This window comes from Lissotriton vulgaris, chromosome 2_1, assembly GCF_964263255.1.
Source record: "Lissotriton vulgaris chromosome 2_1, aLisVul1.2, whole genome shotgun sequence".
Classification (NCBI taxonomy): Eukaryota; Metazoa; Chordata; class Amphibia; order Caudata; family Salamandridae; genus Lissotriton; species Lissotriton vulgaris.
The window spans coordinates 765171301-765196684 of NC_141687.1; the positions used below are offsets into that span (position 1 = coordinate 765171301).

At 45.5% G+C, this 25384-nt stretch overlaps 1 protein-coding gene across 3 annotated transcripts in view; it reads left to right on the forward strand.

The window, feature by feature from the left end:
• The window catches only part of SSB (small RNA binding exonuclease protection factor La), a 100576-nt gene that overhangs the window by 64394 nt on the left and 10798 nt on the right, over positions 1 to 25384 (forward strand). For all 3 annotated transcript variants that reach the window (XM_086956087.1, XM_086956086.1, XM_086956088.1), the window contains exons 7-10: positions 2042 to 2113; positions 2197 to 2239; positions 4905 to 5045; positions 24725 to 24911. In XM_086956087.1, coding sequence (XP_086812213.1) covers positions 2042 to 2113; positions 2197 to 2239; positions 4905 to 5045; positions 24725 to 24911 — 443 coding nt within the window. The remainder of the gene's footprint in view (positions 1 to 2041; positions 2114 to 2196; positions 2240 to 4904; positions 5046 to 24724; positions 24912 to 25384) is intronic.

The window sequence follows — 25384 nt, forward strand, 5'->3', positions numbered from 1 at the left end:
AGTTTGGATCTCCGTGATTATTCTAAGCTTTCTTGATATGAACCCAACCTATACAAAATTAAGTTTGGGGATACTAAAGAGGTGGTTAGATGTGGTCCTAATAAGCTCATTATGACATATGATCTTAGTGGGGACTTCGGTATACAAAATGATAGTTGGGGCTGTACCCTTTTACTCTTTGGACTTTGTTATTATAACTTTTCGAAACTATTTGCCAAATACTTGAAGCAGTCTAGGTCCATGATCCGCTCTGGTCTCTGCACGCCCTGTGGAGCAGACCTGTTGAATCATCATTACTGGTGAGAAAAGCAGCGGTGCACCTGATGTAGATGTTGAGGTCTGGTACTAACAGATGAACTATCAGTAACCCATCCCAACTGCACTAGCATACAGCCAGTGCATACCTTGAGTTCAGAGCCCAGCTATGTCAAGAGGTGGCATTACCATTTACTGATTTCACCTGGAAAGCGCTGTCGGAAGAGGTGCATGGAAAGGATGGGGATGTTGGTAAATTGGTCAGTGTGCTGTCCAACACGGTAAAGAACCTTGAGCTGACCCTTCCTCGGAGTTGTGAAGGCCATTCTGGTGTGGTGTACCATCAAGTCGAAAAAGCAATTGACAGAGTAATTTTTAAGACTGGAGTGGCTTGACAAGTGGGTCCGAGATGGTGCAGGTGCAGACATTTCTTAGCCCTTCATGCCATTCATGCAGATTTTTACAATAAACGTAGAACTCTGCAGCTGTGGTAAGGGCAGTTGGAAGGCCTGACAAATTGGATACAAAAGGTGGAGCTACAACTAAAAAAAAAAACTGGTTGCAGATGTTAGAAAGATCTACAGGCCTAAATGCAGCTCATCTGGTGGATTTGGTAGCATCCAGGGTTATGGGTTGGTTCTGTTGCAGTTTGTGAAACCTGAGAATATAGAATAAATAGACCATTTGCATTAAGGCAGCTGAGACTGGTTTGGCTTCCGGAAGAGATGGAGAAAGGGTTTGTAGTGAAACTTGACTGGCAGGTAGCCCCAGAGCTCAGACTAGTGAATGGGGTACACAGGCCCAAGGAATTCTAGAAAGGATGTTGGCATAGTAATGTAGTTACTCAGAGTGGAGAAACCGTGCTGCTTACAGGGAAGTAGAAGAAAAATGTGTTTTGTTTTTTTTGTGGCTTGTCAAGTGCCTGGCTACCTCCAACAGAGGTGTCCCGGTGCTGGGTTGCAGATTCACAGTGCGGAAACAACAAGTTTAAAGAAACAAGTATTCAGTGCTCTCCTGAAGGCTAGTTCTGGCTCTGTCATGTGGAGGTGTTGGGGCGTAGCATTCCAGGGTTTCGCAGCTCTCACAGAGAATGCTCTGCTATCTTTCCAGGCCTTTAGGAAACTAGGAACCCTAAGCAGTTTGAGATGGTTTGATCTCAGGTCCCAGTCTTAATGGTAACTTTGCAATCTATGCCTCATATAGCCCGGGTCCCAATCTCTGTTGGCTTTGTAGGCCAGAGTGAGCGCCTTGAATTCTATCCTCCTATTGACTGGCAGCCAACGGAGGCTCTGCAAGTGGGGGGTGAGATGTGATGGCGGAGTGGCACATTCCCAATTAATCTGGCTGCAGCGTTTTTGTATTATTTGCAGCCTGTGAACCAGATAGGTTGGTAGTCTTAGATATAGACTGTTCGAATAGTCTGGCCGGGACGTGGTCAATGCATGTACTACTGCCTTCCTCCAGTCCATCTGAAGGAAAGGAATTTTCTCAAAGCTCAACTTTCAGGAGCATGAAGAGGAGACCTGGCGCATCTGGGTCTAACAGAAGGGACCAAGGAAAAAAGGTCAAAAGCAACAGTAAGCTTAAAAACAATTTGAATAGGTACAGTCCTCCGTCCAACATAAATTAGAGAGAGATTACTTTCCTCAAACAAGTTAGCTTTATATGACAGCAGGACTGGTGATCATAGTATGTTCAATTTGTTTTAAACAAATGCTTTTCTTGGCCTGTCGCTGCTGAATTATCACGTGTGCTTTTTCAAATGTGCTTTTTTTTGTCTTTTAAGGGACAATTACTTCACTAAGAAGAATGAAGAAAGGAAGCAACATCGAGCAGAAGCTAAAACAAAGTCGAAACAGTAAGAGATTGCATCACTGATAACTTGTAACCACCTTTGTTAATCTTGAATACTTACTGAAGTCGGTATGCATCCTTTTACAGAGCAAAGGAAGAAACACAGAAAAAAGCAGAAGAGGATGAAATGGTAGGTACATTGTAACAAACAGCAATTGATGAAAATGTAACTAACCCTTCGGTCTCTTCCTGATCGTGTCCTTTTGAGGTAGGGCAAAATTCCCAGTTGCTAAGACCTACAGTAAAACAAGAATGGGTTGGGAGAATTTTGGAATAAAAGTACTCGCTATTTCTGTACTCTGCATTCACTGCCAGCACAAGAGTTCAGATTTATTTTGTGTTTTGAGGGAAGCCTTACTAGATCGGATGGAAGTTAAGTTCTGAGCTCACTCGGTAAGTGGATACAACCTTGTGCTACATTCCACCACTATATTGGAACCTGGTTCTGGACAACCAATATAAATTAAGTAAAAAGCCTCCTAAAGTCTGGAGAGGGTAATGCATTCACACGTAATCTAAGCAGGTGGCTAGTGTGTATTGGGCTGATGTGGGGAGGGGGGGGGGAGAAGTTAAGAGTGGACGAAGGAAGTTAAGGTAGGATGTGGCATGGCAGAAGGTAGCATTGTGGGTTCCCACCCCCTCACTGTATTTTTATTTTTTCGACAAATATTTTATAGTAGGCAAGGGCTGGGAAACTGGTCCATGCTGCAATGTAGCCCATTTCTCAAAGTGCTTTTTAATCGGCCTGAGTCCTCCAATAGTAAAATGGGGTCTGATGTCTCCACATTAAAAGAACTGATAATTGTTTGGGAGTGCTCTAAACCACATGTTTAGACCAGATGGAGAGACTCCTGCATCCAATGTAATTACATCAACGTGATTTGGCAACACACTTCAGCAGTGGAAAGCTATTCTGCCTTGAGCCAAGTTGACTTTTTCGATAGTTTCTTAAGTGGGTTATGCATCGAGGATGCCTGATGAAGGGGATGGGAGGTGGTAGGGGTCCAAGATGACACACTGATAAGTGGAACTATGCCTGGCTCGGTCATATCTTAAATTTAAAAAAATTCAGATGGCAACATCTGTCACTTATCCCTTCACAGTTGGTTAAATGCCACAGGACTAAAAGGAAGATACTGCGTTGGCAGTTGCTTTGGAGTTCTGTCTACCCACGTTACCTGCTGATGTGATTGTGGCTGAAGCTGGTCGCCGAACGATGCTTAAGAGTCGCATGATGGTGGTCGAGCGCTACCACATTTGTCTAGTTTGTTTGCATTCTGTTCTGGAGTTGAACAACTCAAAGATTTCTGGTGAGCTAGCACTCTTAAGTGTTTCAAAACCAGTTCGCCAGCAGTCAAATACATCAAAGCTTCCCTGAACAGGACTAATGATTGACTCTCCAGGAAATCCAATCAGAGGTGTTTTATTTCTGTGTTTTTTTTGTTACATCGCATCTACCCTTTCAACAGGATTAGCAGTCTCCATATGAAGTACCTTCATAATATCTGTTCCCTGGGTGCCATCTGTTAAACTTCTCCCAGTTCCGGTCTATGTATTGGGTATGATCCTGCAAACAAATATTCCTTTTACTACTGGGAAAGAGTTGAAATCCGTCTTGTTCAATAACTAAAACCACAAGCATTTTCAAATGTCGTACTGAGAAGCATTCCAACCTTAAATGGTGCATCTTAGAAAGTATATTACTCACTCTTCCAGAAAGCATATTGCGGAACATGCATTTTTTTTTCAGTGCAGCTAAGCTCCTTTTCCATCTGGTATCCAAAGGCCATCCAGTTCACAACTTAGTGGATGGTTTGTAAAGTTTTAGAATAGTCTTAAAAACAAAGACTTCACCCTGTACATAAATGCACTGGCCACTTATCATAACTATCCACAGAGCAGGTGCTCATAACCTATGTTGGACGTTTCTAAACCATCAAGGGATTCTTTTAAAGCATCATGGATTAAGAACGTGAGCTTTGGAAGCTGAATCTGCACTAGAATGTACATATTTTTAGAGACAAATTAAAGACCTTCAGATAAAAAAAACATTTGCAACATAACCAACACAATGTTATGATTGGGAGCCTACTTAAGTGTGAATAAAGCAATGGTGTTGTGTTTATGGAGAGGATCTGTGTAACACATGAATGGACCTGAACATTTGCAGTAGTGTGGGGTGAAGAAAAACGAGTTTTGTGTTTGTATTTTTTTGCTGGGGCCAGTTGGCTACATTTTGCTGGAGCTTTACAGTTGGGTTTTAAAATCTGTTACCCCTTCCTGTGCTTGCTTCAATATGCATTTGATTAGTTTATTCTTTATACAACTCTCTTAAAATATAGGAGTTTTTGTGGTTGTAGCCTGAACCCATGGGGATCAATACAAACTTAATGCAGTACCCTTGGAGACTTCCCTCAAGAATAGTAGACTGGGCGGTCCCAAGCCGGCCACTGTATTGCAGTTGCTTAAACATGTAAGAACGTCCTCATATGAACACCTATGTTTAGAGTACAGCACTGATCCGTTGGAAGTTATTTGGAAACCATGCGGTACAGAGCATTACACCAACAATCTTCTTGTATAACTTTTATTCATGAAGCTTACTTGCAAGAGGATTACAGTATGCAGTAGCCTTTCTTTTGTGACTGGATGTAAAGGGAAAATATTTTTACAACATGCAGTTTAGAAAGGGATGTCAAACCCATGCTAACCAAAAGGTCCGTCACTCTGACAGCACAATAAGTTTTGCGTAATCCTTCATACAATTGTAAACATTGTCAATGTTTTGTTTGAAGAAATCTTTAGATGAAAAGATTGGATGTTTGCTAACCTTTTCTGGTGATCTGGATGAGACAACGTCTAGAGAAGATCTTCATTCAGTCTTTGCAACTTTTGGTGAGATTAAATGGATAGACTTCAGCAGGGGTGCAAAGGAGGTAAGGCAATTTTATATTAAATACTTTTTTGTTTACAAGCTGCTTCCTCTTAGACATAACCTATATCAGTTTACTGTGGTTGAATCGTAACTCAAATGAGTAAATGAAAGCTGTGCAACAAGCCCTCTTTAATGTCTTAAATAGTTAAAACCGTTTTGGGATCGGTTGTGAAGATAGGTTTTAAATTACTTCAGAGAACTGCTTTTGTAAGCGAACAGGTCTTACCTTTTGTTCAAATGAAACGTGTTGTATTCAATTAACCATACAAAACATATTTGCTCTCAGTAATTGTTCTAGGTAAAGTAGTTTAGTTGGAATGCTTTTTACCTTCTCTAGACAAGCCAGAACGTACAAAATTGGTCCTGGTGAGTGATGTGCCAGAATGGTGTTTACTTAAATATAAGCTTTTGAAAATGTTGGTTTGTAGCATTTGCTGTTGTACATCACATGCTGTGCACACATTTTTTCATCTACTGTTGGGAACAGGCTTTGCAACTTATTTTCTTTGAAGCAGAGGTTTGCAGGAGATTCGTGATAACTCCCTGAAACCCACAGTGCACCAGGACATAGATTCACCTTGGATTGTTCCCTCCCTTCACCCCTACATTCTGGTTAAGGCTTATATCCACAATTTAATCAGCATACACCTAGCTGATTCGCAACCCACAACTCATGAAGACATTCATGATAAAAAGCACCACAAGGAAATTGTGGGTGCATTATAGAATGAAGTGCCTATATTCTGGTCTGCTCTGGTACATCATGTGATTTCGACTGACCGTGCCCTGGGTAGGCTGAAGTTGAAGTTAAAATTTCTTAATAGAGCGCACTGCGACCTAGCGGCTTCCTGGCGCTGAAGTAGAAGGCTGAGAGGAGTGGAATTCTACTGAGAGGAAATCCGCAGGAGTACGCTTGAGAAAACAGGAAGGTCTTGAGGGCCTTGCGGAATTGAAGGTAGACTGGGATTGATCTGATGGACAGTGGGAGACTGTTCCAGAAACAGGGGGCTAGTACAGAGAATAGAGTGCCTCCAGTCTTGGATCTGCGGAAACGCGGAACACTGAGGAGGGCTTGATTGGAGGAGCGGAGGGTGTGGTTGGGGGTGTAGGGGCTAATGAGGGAGTTAATGAAAGCCGGGGCAGTGCGGGCACGGGCCATGAAGGCCAGACAACTCATCTTGAATAGAGCTCTCTGGCGGATGGGGAGCCAGTGGAGGGATTTCAAAGCAGGAGTGATGTGGAGGGACTTGGAAAGGTGCAAGATAAGGCGGGCGGCCTGATTCTGAATAGACTGAAGATTCCAGCCTACGTAGAGGCTGTTCCCGTAGTGGACACGAGACCGAATCATTGCCAAAATAATAAGTTTAAGGGCCTCAGGGGAAAAGAAACGGGACACTTTCCGAATGATCCGGAGGGAGAGGAAACCAGAGGATACAACTGAACTGATCTGGGCGAGCATTGAGAGGTCCCGACTGACTTTAATGCCCAAGGTCTTAGCAGAGGCCGCTGGCGTGGGCGGGGGGGCCAAAGGTGGAGGGCAAAAAGGCAGCAGACCAAGGAGAGGTGGTAGGGCCAGTCAGGACCAGCTCCGTCTTGTCCAGATTAAGTTTGAGTTGGTTGAAGTTCATCCACTCAGAGATGAAAGCTAGGGTAGAGTGGAATTTAGGAAGGGAGTCTGAGGGAGAAGAAAGATAAAAAACCAACTGGAGGTCGTCCGCATAGTTATATACTGAGACCCCCACATCAAGGAGAGAGGATGAGGGGGTGAATGTAAAGATTGAAGAGGGGGGACAAGGAAGAGCCTTGGGGGACCCCGCAGGGGACTGGACGGGAGAGGGCAGAGAAACCGGAAAGATGGACCGCCTTAGTCCGTTCGGGGCACTGCCCTCTCTTGGCTCGCCTCCTTTCTCACCGAACGCCCGCTGCGTGGACACTGTCAAGGAGAATGGAGTGGTCAACCGTGTCAAACGCAGCGGACAGGTCGAGGAGTACCAAGGCTTGGGGTAGATTTGAGTCAGCCTTGCTCTTAAGTTCGTCTAGAACGGACAGGACCACTGATTCAGTGGAGTGGGCCGGGCGGAATCCCGCTTGGTGTGAGGCCAAGAGATGGTTTTCCTCAATGAAGGTGGAGACGCATGTAGTGATATAGCTCTCTAGGATCTTCCCGAGGTACGGAAGAAGGGAAATGGGTCTAAAGTTGGATGGGAGGGAGGGGTCTAAGCCGGGCTTTTTTAGGATAGGGAAGACTATGGCCGATTTGAAAGATTTTGGTACTAGGCCAGAGGAGATCGAAGCATTGAGGAGGGGAGGGGGAGGGAGGGGGGATCGGGCAGTGTTCCTGCTAACCAGGTCCCCAGTGCCAGAGCTTTCTCAAAACAGTACAGTTGTACCCCCAATTGGAAAAACTTTAGCACCCTCTGTGTCCCTAGTAAAGGGTACCCTGGTACCGAAGGGCTGATGTGCTAAAGAGGGTCCTTGAGGCTGCAGCACAAATTGTGCCAACCTAACAGACCCCTCACCAAGCACATGCATGACTGCCATTGTAGGCTAAGTGTCTTGGTGCAGACTAAAGTAAAAACGCAACATGTCCTCCATCCCTGTGTGCCAGGTTCCCTTCCACTGCATAGGTTATTTGCAAGGCACCCCACAGCAGGCATGACTGCCCTAAGGCAGGGTGCTTAATATTATATGTGAGGGCCTACCTGCAGTACCAGCTATGCTGCTGTGCTGGTCAGTTTCATTACCGCCAGTGCAATTGAACAGAGAAGCCATTTAAAAACCTGCTGGACAGTGGTAAAAACTAGGTCCCCAGCTACTTGATGGCTTTGTTGAAAATAGAGATGTTTGGTATCGCACCTCCATATTGATGAACCCACACTGATGCCAGTGTTAAATTTATCAATATGTACACCCAAAGGGCTCCTCAGGTGCCCCCTGAAACTACCAACTGCTGGTGGATGGACTGGTTTTAGCCAGCCTGAGACCAGAGACTAATTTTGTGACACCGAAGGGTGAGGACCTTCACTTTCGGGAGGGCAGAAACCAGGCCATCTCTGAAAGGGGGTGTCTTCCACTCCCTCCCATGAGAACCTGCAGATTAGCCTGTCCAAGCAGGGGACCTTCAAAGCCGCCTCTCCGCCTTTGGTATGTGACTTCTCTGGTTTTTCCCAGAGGAAGCCATCCATCCCTCCTGCGTCACTCTTGGCAGGAGGGCAGGTGGGAAAATTAGTTGGATTAGAAGGGGTGCCCAAATTCAGCCTGCACCACCCCTTGGGTGGGGGGCAGGTGATGTGGACTCCTCTTCAGATTCCTCAAGCTTGTCATCCAGGGTCACGGTTATGCCCGCTCCCCAATGGAAGTAGTCTTAGTCATGAAGATGTAGTCACCCCAAGTGTAAGTAGCCCATTTGCTACTTCCTGGCACTCTCAAACACTCATAAATTCTGAATTTAGCGGAGCCCCTGGCACCAGAGTGGCAGATCCTGCCAACCTAGGAAGAGAGGACCCCAAAAAGCTGCAAAAGCAGAGAAGACTGAGAGCACCTGACTTGGCCCTAGGCCCATCTCCAGCTCTGGTCAATCTCTGCCGAAGTCAACATTTCCTGCAGCTGTTAAGTCCAGAAACTTGGGAGGACTGCCTGCCTTCGAAAGACTCAAGACCTCCTGTGAACAGCAGACCTGTTCTGAAGTAACTCCAAACAAAAGACTGAGGCCTCCTGAACCGCCAAAACCAGACACCTGAAGCAACCACTTCACCAGACTCCTCCGGCCCGAGTTGACATGGGCCAACCAGGTTTCCCAGCCCTCCGGAGCTACAGTCCATCGTGGTTTCATCCCTTCTGGACTCCCCAGTGTTGCCTGCAGCCTCTGCACGCAGGCCCCCCCCCCCTCTACTGCGACTGCTTTGTTAAAGAAAAACCAGACACCTAAAGACACCTGCACAAGTCACTCCTCTCCCTTGGAGAAGAAAACTAAAAGGTCCTGACTCATCTTGAGTCTTGTTATCAATTTTTGACAATAGTGTGCATTTTATGAATGTCTTACACTCCTATTGTGTTAAGTCAAAGGCTGTTTGGCCACACTGACACTACCCCCGTAATAGAGCACTTTGAGAAGTAATTCATCCTGCTGAGCCACTGTCTGAATGGTGGAGGGTCGCTTGAAAACCAGTGTCTTGCTATGTCCCGTTTTACTAGTACAAAGCCAACACCCGCCAATGTGTGATGGCCCAGATTCCCATCCCACCCTGGAAAGATCTCCAGGAGAGCCATTGTGGGGTCTCGCCCCCAACGGGACACCCACACATCTTCCAGTGCGTAAAAAACCCTCGACCAATAGGCAGCTATGATTGGACACTCCAAATTGTAAGAAGCCATGTGCCATATTCTCTTCGATAGCTGAGATCTGTGACATATGGACCCTTTAGAAGTATCTGAATTAGATACCCTGCAATCTGGCCGAGATCGATACTCTTGCTGCCATTTTTTCTTCCACCCATTCCTCATCAAGTTTTGCAGCGTGAATCTTTCTGGATTCACTATGCTGTGCATTATTCCGCGGTCTTGTGGTTGGGTCTGGATTTGTAGTCGTCTTTCTTTTTTTTGTAGCCTAGGTGGACGTCGACGTCCCACCTTTGGTGTGTTTCCAGTGACGTCGGCACGCTTCCCGCGGAAGCTCCGACTCCTGGGAGCCATCTTCAGATTCTTTTTTCCGCGATTCGGTCTGGATCGTTCCCGAAAGGGCTCCAGACATTTTTGGAGAAAGAAGAAAAATTCGCTCTTATTGCAAGAAAAGAGATTGAGAAGACTACAGGAGACTACATCATCGAAGACGAAGGAGAAGAAGAACTTCGACGTCCATCGGAGAATGCAAGCTCAGTGGGCCCCCTGAACGCATGAGATGGACAACACTCCTTTCAAATTCTGCTGTAACTGCCACCACAAGTACGCGCAGAAGGACCAGTAACCGGTCTGCAACCTTTGCCTACCGGTCGACCACGAGAGCGAGGACTGCAACACCTGCTCCGCCTTCACGCTGAAGACTCTTAGAATGAGAGAGAGAGAGACGGAGGATAGCCAACGCCACCATGCAGGGCAAGGGACAGCCACCGTCCCTTCGAGACCTGGGGCTATCATCAGACGAGGACAACGCCACCGCCGAACACGACGGCTACACAGTCGTAGAGACCGATATTCCGAAGACTCCAAAGAAGGTAGGAGACTCTACGGCACCAAGAGACCCCGAGTCTCGAAAAATTGAGGGCAAAACCTCGACAGTGCCGACGCCGAAAACTTCGGCGTCCGCGGCTACACCAAGGCACCGGCAGATCCTCTGAGAAGGACTCCCAGGCGCTGAAAGCTGAAGAACAGCAGAAGACGTCGAAAATCGTCCCCGAAAAGGAGCGTTCGACGCCAAGGGAAAAGGACCCGAAGGGCGCTTCCGTGCCAACGAAGGACCCGAGAGCCAGCTCTGCACCGAAACCTTCGACGACGAAAGTCGGCTCGGCGCTGAAAAGAGCGGCCGATCCATTAGACTCGGACCACGCGGCCGAAATGGAGAAAAAGAAAAAGACGCCTCATGGCCGAGATGGAAAAAATCCTGCAGCGGAAAAAAGATTCAGACGCCAGGATGAAGAAATACACAACCCGACGAAACCTAGGCTACAGGTGGTGGAGGAAACTGAGGAGGAGGACTACGACGTCGAAGGACAGTCTGTGGGCTTCGAGACCTTCGACGACCAAGAAGAGGAGGAGGCCTCCTACTACGAGGATGAACGAGACGACGACCGCAGGACACTCCTTGGGCCTGCATCCTCAGACTCAGGAAATAGATTGGCAGGACGTCGACACAGAGAGCCCAGAGGAAGCCGTCGACACGTATCCCTCGAGGCACTCGCCGCCAGATGACATCGGGGTCTACAACAGTCAGCAGGAATGCAGCTGCCGTTTTCAAGTAAAACTCTACAACCAAAAGCAGAAAGCAGACTTCCTTCTCGAGACACTGCTCCCTACACAAACAAGGAGTCAGTTCCTGCCCATGCTAGACAGTGTCATGGCACAGGGAAAAGAGGCTTTCAAAGAACCAGCTACATGCAAAGCCGTCACTCCCAGGACGGAGAAAAAGTATAAACATTCCTCCAAGGACCCACACTACATTCAGGGATCGGTCTCAGCAGACTCCATCGCAGCCACAGCAAGAAAGCGGGCCAATGTGCCTACCACTTCTGGGCCACCTCCAGACAAAGAAAGCAAGAGGATGGACCTGGTAGGGAGAAGAATTGAACGGAATGCCGCAATGCACTGGCGCATGGCGAAATCCAATGCACTGCTCAACGGGCACCAATACCAGATCCTGGAAGAGCTGGGGAGTTAGTAAAGAACATGCCACAGGAATTCAAGCAAAGAGCTGAACCTTGTCGAAGAGGGGAAGAATGTAGCCAATTCTTGCCTCATAGACTGCCCTGGACGGAGCAGACACCTCCAGCAGGCTCATGATGATGGGCATCACGGAGAGAAGACAAGCCTGGCTCAGAATTTCGGGCTTCAAGCCAGAAGTGCAGCGCAGCATCCTCAACACACCGTTCAACGGAGAAACGCTGTTCAGGTCCCCAGTTGATGAGAAACTCAGCCAACTGAAGAAGGATAACTAGACTGCAAGATCCATGGGGGCATTGCAGTTCAGAGGTACTAAAAGAGGCACCCCGTCACGAAGACCTAAATGGAGGGGAGGAAACCAGCCCGGAACATCACACCAGGCGTTCCATCAAGCCCACCAAGCAGACACCCAGACACAGCAGGGGCAGCAAAAACAGTCCTGGCAGTACCAACCAAGAGGCCAGTCCTTTCGCGAGAGAGGGAATGGACGTGGACATAAGAGAGGGAGACAGCAGCCCGTCTCTAAGTGACTCAATAAAACTACATGTGTCCACCCGAGCAAAAACTCCCAGGGTGTAGCACAATCACATCAGACAGGAGTTACGCGAGCTAGACACCTCCGTACATGTAAGACCAGTGGGAGGAAGACTGAAACACTTCTTCAGGGAGTGGAAGAGTAGAACATCAGACAAATATGTACTCCACATCATACAGTACAGGTACTGTATAGAGTTGGAAGGAAAGCCAACGGACTGGAAACCAAAAAGGCCACTAGCAAGGAAAGACCTAGAGCTCCTTTGGGAGGAAGCAAAGGAGCTCCTGCAAAAACAAGCCATAGAACCAGTACCTTACAGGGAAAGGAACAAGGGCGTATACTCCACATACTTCCTGGTACCAAAGGTGGACGAAACTATGCGACCCATCCTGGACCTAAGATTCTTAAACCAGTTCGTAAGAATGCAAAGGTTCAAGATGACCTCCCTACAGGAGGTACTTCCTCAATTGCAAGACGAGGACTTCATGGTCACTATAGACCTAAAAGATGCCTACCTGCACATCCCAATGAACGGGGGCCACAAGCGCCTCCTGAGATTCATCATCGGAGAAGACCACTACCAGTTCACAACCATGGCGTTCGGATCGCAAATCGGCACCAAGGGTTTTCACAAAGTGCCTCGCAACAGTCTCAGCACACCTATGAAGGAAGGGATACACGTGTACCCTTACCTGGACGACTGGCTGATCAAAGCAAGCTCATACGAAACATGCAAGCAGCACGCACAGAATGAACAGCACACTGATGAACCTAGGATTCTCCATCCACTGGGGAAAATCCTCCTTTGAACCAGAACAAATAAAAATATTCCTGCGAGAAGAGAATGGTAGCGCTCGTGAGGGAGACGCAGCTCTACCAGAAGGGGCAAGCTCTGACAGTGAGGACAGCGAGCAAAATCATGGGCATGATTGCAGCATGCATACACCTAGTGCTGAACGTACTGCTCCACATGATACCTTTACAAGAATGGCTACAGGAGCAATGGTCACAAGCTACAGGTCGTTGGGAGGATCTAGTGGTTGTAACGCACGCAGTGCAGAAAGAGATGGCATGGTGGAACATGGGGAACATAACAAGGGGGAAGCCTCTGACGTAACCAGCGCCAACAGTGACCATTACCACAGACGCGTCCCAGAGGGGGCGCGGACATGGAGAAACTCAAAGTAAGGGGCCTGTGGACACCAGCAGATGCGGTCAGATACATCAATTACCTGGAGTTGAAGACAGTTTTCCTAGCCATAAAGGCCTTCCAAACAAAAATGTACAACCAGAGTGTTGATCCAGACAACACAACAGCAATGCTTTACATCAACAAGCAGGGGTTGGACACAATCAGCCCCGCTTTCTAAACTAGCGCAGGAGATATGGAGATGGGCCATCCCACTCAAGATAGACCTGCTAGCCATACATCTACCAGGAAAGGACAATGTAGAAGCAGACTGGCTCAGCAGACAGACATCGGCATCCCACGAGTGGTAACTCCATGCACAAGAGACGTCAAGGCTCTTCGACAGGTGGGGAACACAGTCTGTAGACTTATTTGCAACACGCCAGAATGCCAAAACTTTGCATACAGGCAGCCCGGAGAGGGCTCCCTGGGGAATGCCCTATGGATAGACTGGTCCAGGACATTTGCTTACGCTTTTCCCCCGATACTGCTGATACACAAGGCACTCAGCAAGTGCAGAGCGAGCAACATGACCCTGATACTGGTCGCACCACAGTGGGCCAGGCAGACCTGGTACTCTCAGATCATGGAGATGACAGAGTGGACCCCACAGATTCGGGAGAAGAAAAGACCTACTCTCCATGCAAAACGGAGAAGTGCTGCACCCGGAGCCAGAGAGCCTGAGCCTTCTAGCATGGCTCCTGAGGACATAGTTTGCGCATTTGAAACTGCCAGAAAGCACCCTAAGGGTACTTCGGTAGTCACGAAGACCCAGCACACGGAAGTGCTACGTAGCGAAATGGAAGATTTGCACTGTGGTGCAGGAGGGAAAAGCTACACCATAAGATGAAAAAGGACTCCACAGTGCTGAAGTACCTCACGCACCTGCTCGACAAAAATCTGAGCTCATCCTCACTGAGGGTTCACTTGGCAGCGATAGTCGCTTACATGAGAGGAGAAACGTGCAAGAGTTTCTGCACATCACAGGTCGTTAAGAGATTCCTGGAGGGAGCAAAGAGGATTGCACCGCCAAAGAGGGTGCCACCACCTGCATGGAACCTTAACCTAGTCCTAACAGAACTCATGAAGGAACCTTTCGAACCCATTCACAAGGCCTCCCTAGAAATGCTGACCATGAAAAGAGCTTTCCTGGTAGCAATCACTTCACTGAGTGAGCGAACTGCAGGCACTAACACTACAGGAACCCTACATACAGATACACAGCGATAGGGTGGTGATGAGAACGGACCCACACTTCATGCCAAAGGTGGTGTCAAGGTTCCACTTGAATCAGACTATACAGATAGTTTCTTCCAAAAACTGGCAACAAGAGCTGAAAGGGCTCTGCACACTCTGGACGCCAGAAGGGCAGTCCTGCACTACATTGAGAAAACGAAGGAACACACGAAAACAAAGCAGTTCTTTTTTTGTTCTTCGCTAACAGTTTCATGGGGAAACCAGTAACTAAAGGAACAATTGTACGATGGATCCCCCAAACAATACAGTTCTGCCACAAGCAGGCAGGGCAGGAACTAACAGAGGGGACATGTGCCCACTCTACCAGGAAGAAAGGAGCTACAATAGCTTTCCCAGCTAACGCACCAATTCAGAACCTATGCCTGGCGGCAACATGGGCTTCAGTGCACATGTTCACGAAGCACTACTGTGTGGATATACAGATGAACAAGGAAGCACAAGTCGGGCAAAGGGTGCTTCAACACATATTCAATAACCAACGCTCATCTTCCACCCATTTGCCACAAACATGAGAAACCGCTACAAAGTCTATGCACAGCATAGTGAATTCAGAAAGATTCACGCTGCAAAACGAATGGTTTCTTACCTGTCTGTGTAGTTTTGCAGCTTGATGATCTTTCTGGATTCTCTAGCGAACCCACCTCCGCCAGAAAGATGAGGCTGGAGAGATAAGGTGGTTGAAACCGAGACAATACTTGGAAAAGAAGCCTTAAAGGTTAAAGCGGTGAAAACTTTAGTTGAACATTGCCATAACTTCGGTAACAAAACTAACCCGAGAAAAAGAATCTGAAGATGGCGCCCAGGAGTGGGAGCTTCCGCGGGAAGCGTGCCAACGTCACCGGAAATACACCAAAGGTGGGACGTCAACGCCCACCTGGGCTACAAAAAAAAGAAAGATAAGACTACGAATCCGGACCCAACCACAAGACTGCAGAATAATGCACAGCATAGTGAATCCAGAAAGATCATCAAGCTGCGAAAATATACCGACAGGTAAACTATTCGTTCTCCCAACATCAGCCTCCCACTGTTTCCTCAGCAGCACAATCAGGTCATTTACAAATGGAATCTACTGTAGACTCGACACTTTTCTCACTCATAAGTTTGGCTTCAGTTTAATTTTTTAATAGAAAGATTTTTCGTTTTTAAGGGGGGGTGGTAATGGGCTTAGGTGCGTATATTGCTACTAAATCCGTTTTATGTCCAATCCCCTGTAAACTGTAAAAACTAAAGTGAACTGGTGTCCTCCTTATGCAGCCAGAGATGGGGAAAACACAACGTTGTGACATTAGAGCTGCCGAAAGGCTAGACTTCCATCATGCAGAACGGTGAGGGCTTGACCCAAGCTTCATTTTAACTGTCCTGAACAACATGGGATCTTGCATTCACACTGCTGCCTTATTTCTTATGGCTCCACTGTGGAGGAGGGAGGTTTGTTTACTGATTTTCATTGACCATATCTTGTGTTTACTCAAAAGCATCCTAACCTTTCGGTGCCATGGGATCTTAATAAGCAAACTGAAAAAGTATTTTAAAGGCAGTGGACGAGCTGTAAGCATGAAAGTGAAGGAGCTGTATCAATAGAACAGGAACATCTGTGATGCAGACTCTTCTGGTAGCAGCACATAATATTTTGATCAGAAATGTTGTACAAGACAACACTTTTCAGGACCATGGAATGATTGTTTACATATGTATTTTTTTCATCCCCCAGGTTCATATTTGTTACATTTTTAATCTCCACGTTCATCTAAGTGTATTTGTGTAACAGAGTAAACCAACATACTACACATTTTGAAGTACAAGTATCAGTTACACTAGTATTAAATGGTGTGGTGTTAACCATTGTTACAAGTGCCAGGAGATGTTTTTCAAAGTTCCCTTGGACTGTTGGAAATAGGCGTTGGCTCCGTTGATGATTAGATGGGAAGTCAGTATAGGGAGTTCATAACACTTACCATAACAGTTAGAAGGAAGCTGTGTATGGCCGTTTCGATTAAGTCCAGTCTGATTTGCTGATTTGTTCTAGGTAGGAAGTGTTTTGTTGGATATCGTATGTATCCTGGGGTGTACCATTAACTTTGTAGACCAAAGTTATGTAGTCTAGTTTTTGGTAGGAAACAAGCCAGGATGGCTTGATGGTGAAATGTAGGTGTATGTCTAGGGTGACCGAATGGGGTTATGATTGCAATGTTAAGGATTTCACCAGTGGGGAGAAATATGGAAAGCCAACTGGGAAAATGTTGTTCAATCCACTAATCCTAGGGCGTTAGTGTTTTGGCTGTGTGTGGTGATAAACAAAAGTGGTTTAGAGATTCAGTCACACATCTGCTTAAGAGAACACCAAAGTTTCTGGCAGAGGATCATAAAGTCCAGGGTGTCAAGAGAATGTTATGGGTCGTCTTCTGCTCTTTGTATATTGTACCCATCAGTCTAATAGAGGATTGAGGTACTCCAACTGGTAATTGGGTAGGTGGGGAATGATTTGAGTACCAGATGAAACATCTCGGGTAGGAAGAGAACCAATTGATCCCTGAACCAGTGATGTCGAAGGCCATTGGCATCATTTATCAGACTGCCCTTATTATCCACTCAAAGGCTGAAGACAAATGAAGCATGTGTGAAAAAGTGGCAGTGATAGTGTTGGTTATATACAACATTGGTTTGAGTGGAGTGCATGGGAACCAGATTGAAGGCGATTGGTCAAGATATTGGATTTGAAGTTACTATGTAGTACTTAATCAGTGAGTGAGACTTTTTTTCTACAGGATGGTCTGGCTTGGCTGCAGAGCCTCCTAATCAAACCCACCCTATAAGCCTGCCAGTTGCGTATTTCAGTCTAATTCTGTGGTATTTTGGTTCAAGGTAGTGTGTAAATATGTGGTGCACACTTGTGTTTAGCAGACAGTAGCATGGTTGAATGTGCAGGGACCTCCTGACTGCGCGTTCCGTAGCCAGTACTGAGAAATAGAATCAAGGCCTGGCTACATGCAGCATTGCTTGTCTCCATCTGCCCTGCCCGATTATGGTTGCTATAATTTGAGGATGAGTCATCCGTGACATTCTCGTAGGGCTCCTCATGGAGTTCATTCTTGCTATATACCTCTACTCTACATTAAGGGGCATATATTGATGACTAAATTATTCTCAGAGGCAATTAAAGTATTGGTTGGCACGGAAGCATAGCCCCTCTACTGTCCTGACCCACAAGCGGTTTTTTTTTGGTTTTTTAAACTTCTGTGAATATATTTTTTTTTTCATACATAAAAACTGAGGAAAAAATTGTAAAATCTAAAAAGCCAGTGTAGAAACTTATAAGCACAGTTGTTTTCAAAGTTGAACATTTTTCTGCCATTCGTGAGGGTCTTGATGCACAGTACTTTAGGAAGGTAAAGTAGCATTTTAGAAACAACCTAACGCAAATAATTCTGAAACTTCAAACTGCAGATTCCTCACCATGTGCATTTATGCAGGCGCCAGACTGGATCCGAAAACTTAGCAGCAATTTCCTCACATCAACAGGAGGCATCGTGCAGCTCAGGGTTTGGTCTGTACTGCCCCCGGCATGACATCTGGGACACTATATCTGCCCCCCACAGCACAGTCCTTACGTCTGTTCCTTTCTTTCCGTGTCTGTCGATGTGGATGCAGCATTTCTTGAATCCGGTCACATCCCAATAGATTTTTCAGTTTTAATGGTGCAGATGTTAAAACTACAGGGCGTAAGCACCTACAATGCTGGTTAATGATGCCTTGCCTCAAAACACAACTCTGCATTGTGTCCGTGCTGCACAAATATGAACAAGAAGGCCATCTGCAACCACAAGGCCAACTCATGCGGTTGAAAAAGCATGCACTAAGTCAGTTACGACGGTCCTGGTCAAGGACACAACACACTGCTGCTCCAGTGAATAGCCTTCTATGAAGGGTTAAGTAAGTCAAGGAAGTACCAAAAAAGCATTAAAAAAAATCTAATTCCAAATCATGGGTCTTCTTTGTCCCGCCACCCAAGGTTGTACGATGCCACTGGCACTTTTAGACCGCTGAGCCACTTCTTCTCCCTGCTCCCCACCACACATGAAGTCAGCACTTCTAATGATGATCAGCTATACCAGGCCTCTCTAGTGGTAGCTTTCCTGTGTGCAACCCTAAAGTAGAAGCTTTTGCTGGGTTGAATTGTTGTATGCATTCCAAAATTGTCGTTTGAGACAAAATGGTTTTTTTCAGAACTCTAGCGGATATTTGGGAAGCCAACTGTTGAATTTCCAAAACTTATTTAAAAACTGATAGTGACAAATCAAAAGGAATTGGGGCAATTTTTTACAATGATAATTAACTTGGTAACCAAGGCATTGCAGTAATGGCTGCTATGTTTATGCACTGTTGAGGGTTTTCAAATTGACAAAGCCTTTTTGAGAATGCTGGCTACCCTCTCTGAAGTGATCCATGCAAGAGTATCAGGAGTGGGTGCCTATCTTGCCTGATATGAGCACTGTTATCACACCTATATTAGTAGCCCGGTATCATTTTGCTTGAACATTAGAAGGGCCACTAGAATTATGCGATTTTGCAGCTGCAGCAATTTTCGCAGTTAAAAAGTTTCTGCATTTGCCACATACTCTGCAGATTTGAACAAAAAGACGTTTTGTTTCTTGCTCAAATGGTTTAAAAGTTACTAAAAATGCAGCAACGTTTTGCAACGCAGTGAAAGACCCTTTGCAAAGTTGGACTGCACATTTTTTGTAGCTTATTGCTATATATTGTGGGGAACTGATACTAATGTGCAACCAAAGGCCAGATAGTGTTACGAAGTTTAAACATGACAAAATATTACTATTGCAAATGTGCCGCATAATTTGTGTTTTCTTGCTGCATAATTTACTCCACTCTACCGCAATTTTTGGCTCTCTCCGGTTACATGATTCCAGTGACCCTGAACACAAGTAGATCTTATTGCAGAAAAGGTTAGAGACTCATGACATTTACAATGAGGGCAATATTTTTGATCTCTAGGATACCAGTGGTGTCACCTCCCCAAGACATTAGCATCTCATCTAATCCTGCTATGGCTACTGAAGAATTTGCCTCTTTCGCCATAGTAATCCAGAGAGCTGCTGAGACACTTAATGTTGGCAAACTAGTTCAAGTCAATACTACTGTACTGACGGAGGTCCTTAACCATTCACAAATCGCACAGACCCCTCTTCTCCCCTTTAGCAAGGCTTTAATTGATGTACTGGTGGGCCTTGGTCAAAACCAGGATCTTGCTCTAGGTGGCACAGGCCTGCTCCTACAGATTCTGACTCCATTCCTGCATTCACCTCCAGAGTTTCGTTGTCCATTCATTTAAAAGTTCACTATGCTCGCCATTGGTGTTACTAGTGCACCATGGGTGTTCACAAAGGTGGTGGTTGCTGCCCATCTGCAGAGGATGGGAATATCATTTCTCCCATACCTAGACAACTGGATGCTGAAGGCAGGCTTACCTCAGTCATAAGCCACCCCCCAAACGACGTGCAGCAGTGGTAGCTGCTCGACAATGATTGGGCCAGTGACAGACCTCTACCTATTTCGGCTGGAGCGAACAGTTGTAACAGACGCTTCATATAAGGTTTGGGGAAGGGGGGGGGGGGGGTGGCATCTACAACAGGCTGATCTTACTGATCTTACCAGACCTTCCTCCACATCAGGTTGTTGGAGTTGTGAGTGACTTGGCACTGAATGCTTTTCTCACTCTCATCAAGGGGTGTATGGATGCAGTCATGTTGTCAAACAGGGTAGCGTGGGTTCTGTACCTGAAAGGCTTGCGTCTCTACAAGTGGCTGAAAGGCATCTGACTGTCCAGCACTGGGGAGGAACTTTAAATGCCGGGCCCGACTAACTCCGACAACATTGCCTAGTGGATCACGAACGGCAGTTACACTTGGAGGTGGCAATAGACCTCTTCAGCACTGATCTATTTGACACCGCAGAGAACACAGTGTCAATACTTTTGCATGACTGAGTTCTCAAGGCAGTCCTTTCTCAGATTCTTTCTGCCAGCTTTTGGGGGTAGGGGAGGTAGGGTGGAGACTCCTTTACACTTTTCCACCCCTCCCTCTTCTGCTCTGATTACTGAAAAAGATTAGGCCCAAATCATCCTAGTGGCTCCAGACTGGGAAGGAGAGTGTGGTCCTTGGAATGTCAGGACATTTGCTCAATCAGTCCAACAGGAGTTCCTGGTTGGAGACATTCCATAGAACCGCCATCTGACGGAGATGCACTACTTTGGTATCCATTCACAAATAGAGGAATCTGCGGTTGTAAGTCTCTATCAGGAGAATAAGTGGCGAGACAGCCGGACAGCTTTTGGCACCCTGACAAACAAATCAGTTACTTACCTTTTCTAATAAAGTGCATAAAAGCTGCTACCAGCAAGAATGTAAAACGGAAACACATTTCACAAAAAAATAGATATAAACTGGCACTCTTGAGTGGGAGGAAGGTGGTTTGTTACTTTGCTGCAGTGACGTTTTAAGTTCAACCTGGGCAGCGCGAGCCATGCTGTATTGGAGTATAGAATAGAAGCCCCGTCCACTCTCTGCCCTTATTTGTCATTGGCTTGTGTCCTTGTTCGACGTAAATGCTGACTACTGGTCCATTAATAGGTTTGTTAGTCCCGCCTTGTCTTCATCCATAACCTCCCATGAGGACTGGCCCTTTTACTTAGATTGCTACACTGAGTCTCTCTTAGTCTGTAAGCACTAATTTCTTTAAATAGTTTCTCCTACTGCAGGCACAGCATGCTTTCCTTCAACATTCAGCGCGCCATGTACGCTTTCGCTTTCTAAGCAGCCTGGGACAATGGCAGTTGTTTCTTTGAATAGGTCTTGCATTTACAAGTGTTTGAGCTATTAGCATTGTAGATGACCATGCATTTTATTTGTGTTAATTATCAAGACCGATACATAAAAGACATTGTTGTTTACCAATGCCAATAGCTTAAACTCTTGCAAATGTGATAGCTCTTCAATTGCAAATGGTAGTAGGTCCTGATCTGCCTTCCTTTCCCTTTCTGTCCCCCCCTTCCTTCCCCTGCCCCAGATTGTTCTTGTCTCCTATATGCTGCTTTTAAAGCTATCCCGCTGCTTTTAAAGCTATCCCACTGCTTTTCGTTACCTCACCCAGCGTCTTCGTTTTTCCCATCCTCTAGTATTCTCATTTCCTTACCCCCTGACTTTTTCATGTGTAATTTTATATAATTTATTGTACCGCTGTTACTCTTGTAAAGCGCTCTGATACCTCCTGGTCTAGCCAGAGCTATATAAAACTCAAGTAAAATAAAAAAATGTCTTTGCATGAAACGCTCCCACAGGCATGCCGCTTATTTTCTCCCCTGAATAAAAGGTTGGGCAGCAACACAAGCACAAGGTTTGTTTTTTGTCTTTAATTTGTATTAATATGACATTTGAAAACCAAATGTCTTCAGCTACATTTTGCTATCTTTGGAGGCTTTAAAAAATATATATTTAAATACTATTGTGCATGCTCTTGGCCTAAACATGGGTGAAGCCATTCACTTTTATGGATTTTAATGAACGTCCAATGTATTAGAACCAAGATTAGAAGTGATTTTTAATTTTTAATATGTTGAACCATGTTCTGTTTGACTAACAGGCTAGGTGATTGTACTTTATCACAGGAGCACTGTATTAATCCAGTCTTTTTATGGTAATGTTTCATGGCGGTTTCATTAGCACTTTCCTCCTTGTGAGGCCCAAGTGCTTTCTGGGTTGACACCCAAGTAACACATAATTTACATATTATTCATCCCCTGTCGAGGTTGCGATGTGCAACAATTTACATTTGAGTTCCTTGCCACCTGCATGGTTAACACAGGGTTGGTTGTAGTTTGATCTGTATATAGCTACGTGAATAGGTGAGTAAGATGCATGATGATTGAATGTGTAAAGGCACTGGTACATATTTCACTGTTCATTTGTAATGGTATTACTAACTGTTAGACTACACCAAGCTTCACATGTAGGTATTTGTCAAATCTAGTGTGAACTGTATGTAGAAACCACCATTAGTGAGCATTGATTAGGTCCACAGGTTGTATATTATATGGAGTGCCCCTGGCAACAATCTCCAGTATACGGGGACTGCCTAGTGGTGGCAGAGCAGCCTAACCCACTTGAAAATATAAAAGCACTAAATTAAGTTGACCCAGGAGAGTAGGTGCCCCAGATCACTGGAGGCCGTGCTAAGTCGCTGGTGTCTGTAGGGAGTCGACCAAGGAGTGAAATGACCAACGCTGGGGCATAGGATTCCATTCTATACAGATCTGTGTTCTTGTAGGTTAGGAGTTAGTGGTTTGGGGAATAGCAGAATCTTTAACATTTCTTGGGTACAGGGTTTTCAGATTTGTAAAGAAAAGCAGCACTCTCCTAAGTGGGTTCTTCTGAAGGAGGAATGATTGGGAGCAGTGTCATTTATAAGCTAAGGGTACTCCTTTGTGTGTTAGAGTAGATCTGGGATGTAAAAGGGGAAATGTTGTAAAGATTGAACCAGTATGATGAATTGTCTGGTGGGGCAATGCAGAGAACTTTGAAAGATTCTTATTGTGGTGGGTAGTCCATGCCCTGACCCAAGGGCAGAAGTTGATATGCTCTTATCAGCCTGGCATATCCAAATTGATTGAAGTTAGGTGATTAGGTACTTCTTGAGTCCATTGTAGAATCCACTGGCATAATGTTAGAAGCCTTGAGCTATAGAAGGCTAGATCCTTTTTGGAGTACACAGATAAGGAAAAATGTCTTGCCACCGTATTGTGGTTTTTTTTGGGGGGGGGGGGGGGTGTTGTCACAAAGTTAATCTGACTTTGAAGTGAGTTATAGTCCACAATCTTCCAGTGAGGTGGTGGGAGAGTGTACTGGTCACTTATGTCAAACTTTGGGGCATGGAGTACCATCAAGGTCAGGAGAGGCCTCTGAACCCCAGGGTGCCGGGGAGGAGAGGCATCTAGAGCCAAGAAAAAACACAAAGGCTCAGATGCATTCAAAGAGACTTCCCTAAAAACTAGAAACGGTCACTGCCGAGGTCCAACAGTGGTATCATTCACAGGCCAGAAGAGCAGAGGTTTGGGCCATTATGTCCCTATTTTTGCCCAAAAAAAGGAGCGTTCTCTTTCCCTGAACGTAGCAAGGGCAGGGCAAGAAAGCTGCAGGAACACCAGTGTGGAAGTCTATGAGCATGAATGAAACCTACTCCTTCCAGTCCCATCCGGATTGGGTAAAACCTGAAATGAAAAAATTACCAGGGAGGGGGAGCATCCACAAGGGTCACTAGTAAAAAAAAAAAAAAAAAACCAAAAAAAAAAAACACATGCTCAAGACTGCAGGACATTGCAGTCTTCTCTGGGTCCATGTGTTACATCTATTGCTTTAGATCTTCTCAGGTCTGCCAATTTTGGCTGGGGTTTGTGTATTTTCTTGCCAGGATTCCTGTTTTGTACTGTAGAGCGAGCCCTTCGCAGAAGTAAAGTACCCCCAAAATCCCTTAGTTGTTACTCCATGATTTGGGGAGATTGTATTACTCCTTTAGATTACTTGCTTTCAGAAGCAATACCCTGGTCCCCACTTTTCTAAAGGATTTTCTTCAAAGATTGTTCGCCTAAAGACTGCCTGCTGTCAAAAGCACATGACACCCCGTGTTCTTTTCCCATCGTTATGACAGATTGAGCCCAGCAGGCTGAACTGCTGCTGACCGAAGGAAAGCACCAAAGGTTGCAGCGAAATACAGATTGTTAGAGCTGGCAGCATGCAACTACAGAGGTGCTACCTGCACACTGGAAACGTGCACATTTGTAGCCATTAGCTCCTAGAACACCACTCTTCCACCCCATTGGGTGACCTCAAGCCCCCTGCATATTCAGTCATGGAAACTGTCCAAATAACATCCGGCACTCTAGAAAGCTGTGGTTTAGGAAATAATTAATTTGTGGGTATTTTGTAACCTGACAGGTTAACTAAACAGTCTTTAGTTTGCCACTTCCATTTTTTTTTTCTGACTCCGCTTACATTTTCATTATGAATGGTGTTTGGATGCTTAATACTTTCGGTAAATAAATGTATGTATTCCTGTTTGTAATTAACCTGTAACGGGTTTACGAGAATAGTAAAACAAGCAAAAATCAGGTTTAAACGTTGTGTGGGTTTTTCACATGGTTTACCTGTACATCTGCAATAATGCAGAAACTACTTTTGGGTGCATTTCCCCCCGTACTTAGCACATTGTGTAGTGTGGTGCTGAATCTGCTGAAAAACGAACATTTATTTCGATACAGGGGATTATTTTGTTCAAAGAGAAGGCATTGGAAGCACTAGAGAAAGCAAAGGCAGCAAATGATGGAAATTTGCAGCTACGCAACAAAGATGTCAAATGGGAAGTTCTTGAAGGGGAAGCAGAGAAGGAAGCCTTGAAGAAAATTGTGGAGAACCAGCAAGAATCTTTAAACAAGTTTCGCAACAAGGGTAAGTGCTAACACTTTGCATGGTGACATCTGAATAGAACAAACTGGTTTGGTGACCAACCATGAAGTATTGATATTATATTTATATCCTCAATAGTTGATGGCATTGTGACCATGTCATTTAATCAGGCTGTGTATAAATGAGGCTCATCAGACTTTTGGAAGGTTGTGTATGATGGTTTCAATTGCACTCAGATTCCTTTCGTTTATGGTGAATAATTCTTGGCAGGCAGCCAGCCAGATTTTAATGTGCCACGTTGCAGTCTGACTTTTTAATCTATGGCAGCAACCTGCGCACAAGGGTACACCGAAATAAAAAAATATACATATATTTTCCTTTTAGGATGTAACCTATAAAGTGGACATTTTTTTTCCCTATTTAATGCATATTATACATGTTTTAAAAGGTTTTCTGTAGAACACATGTTCAGCACACACTAGGGGGAGAGGTTGGCTAATTTATAGTTTAACTCT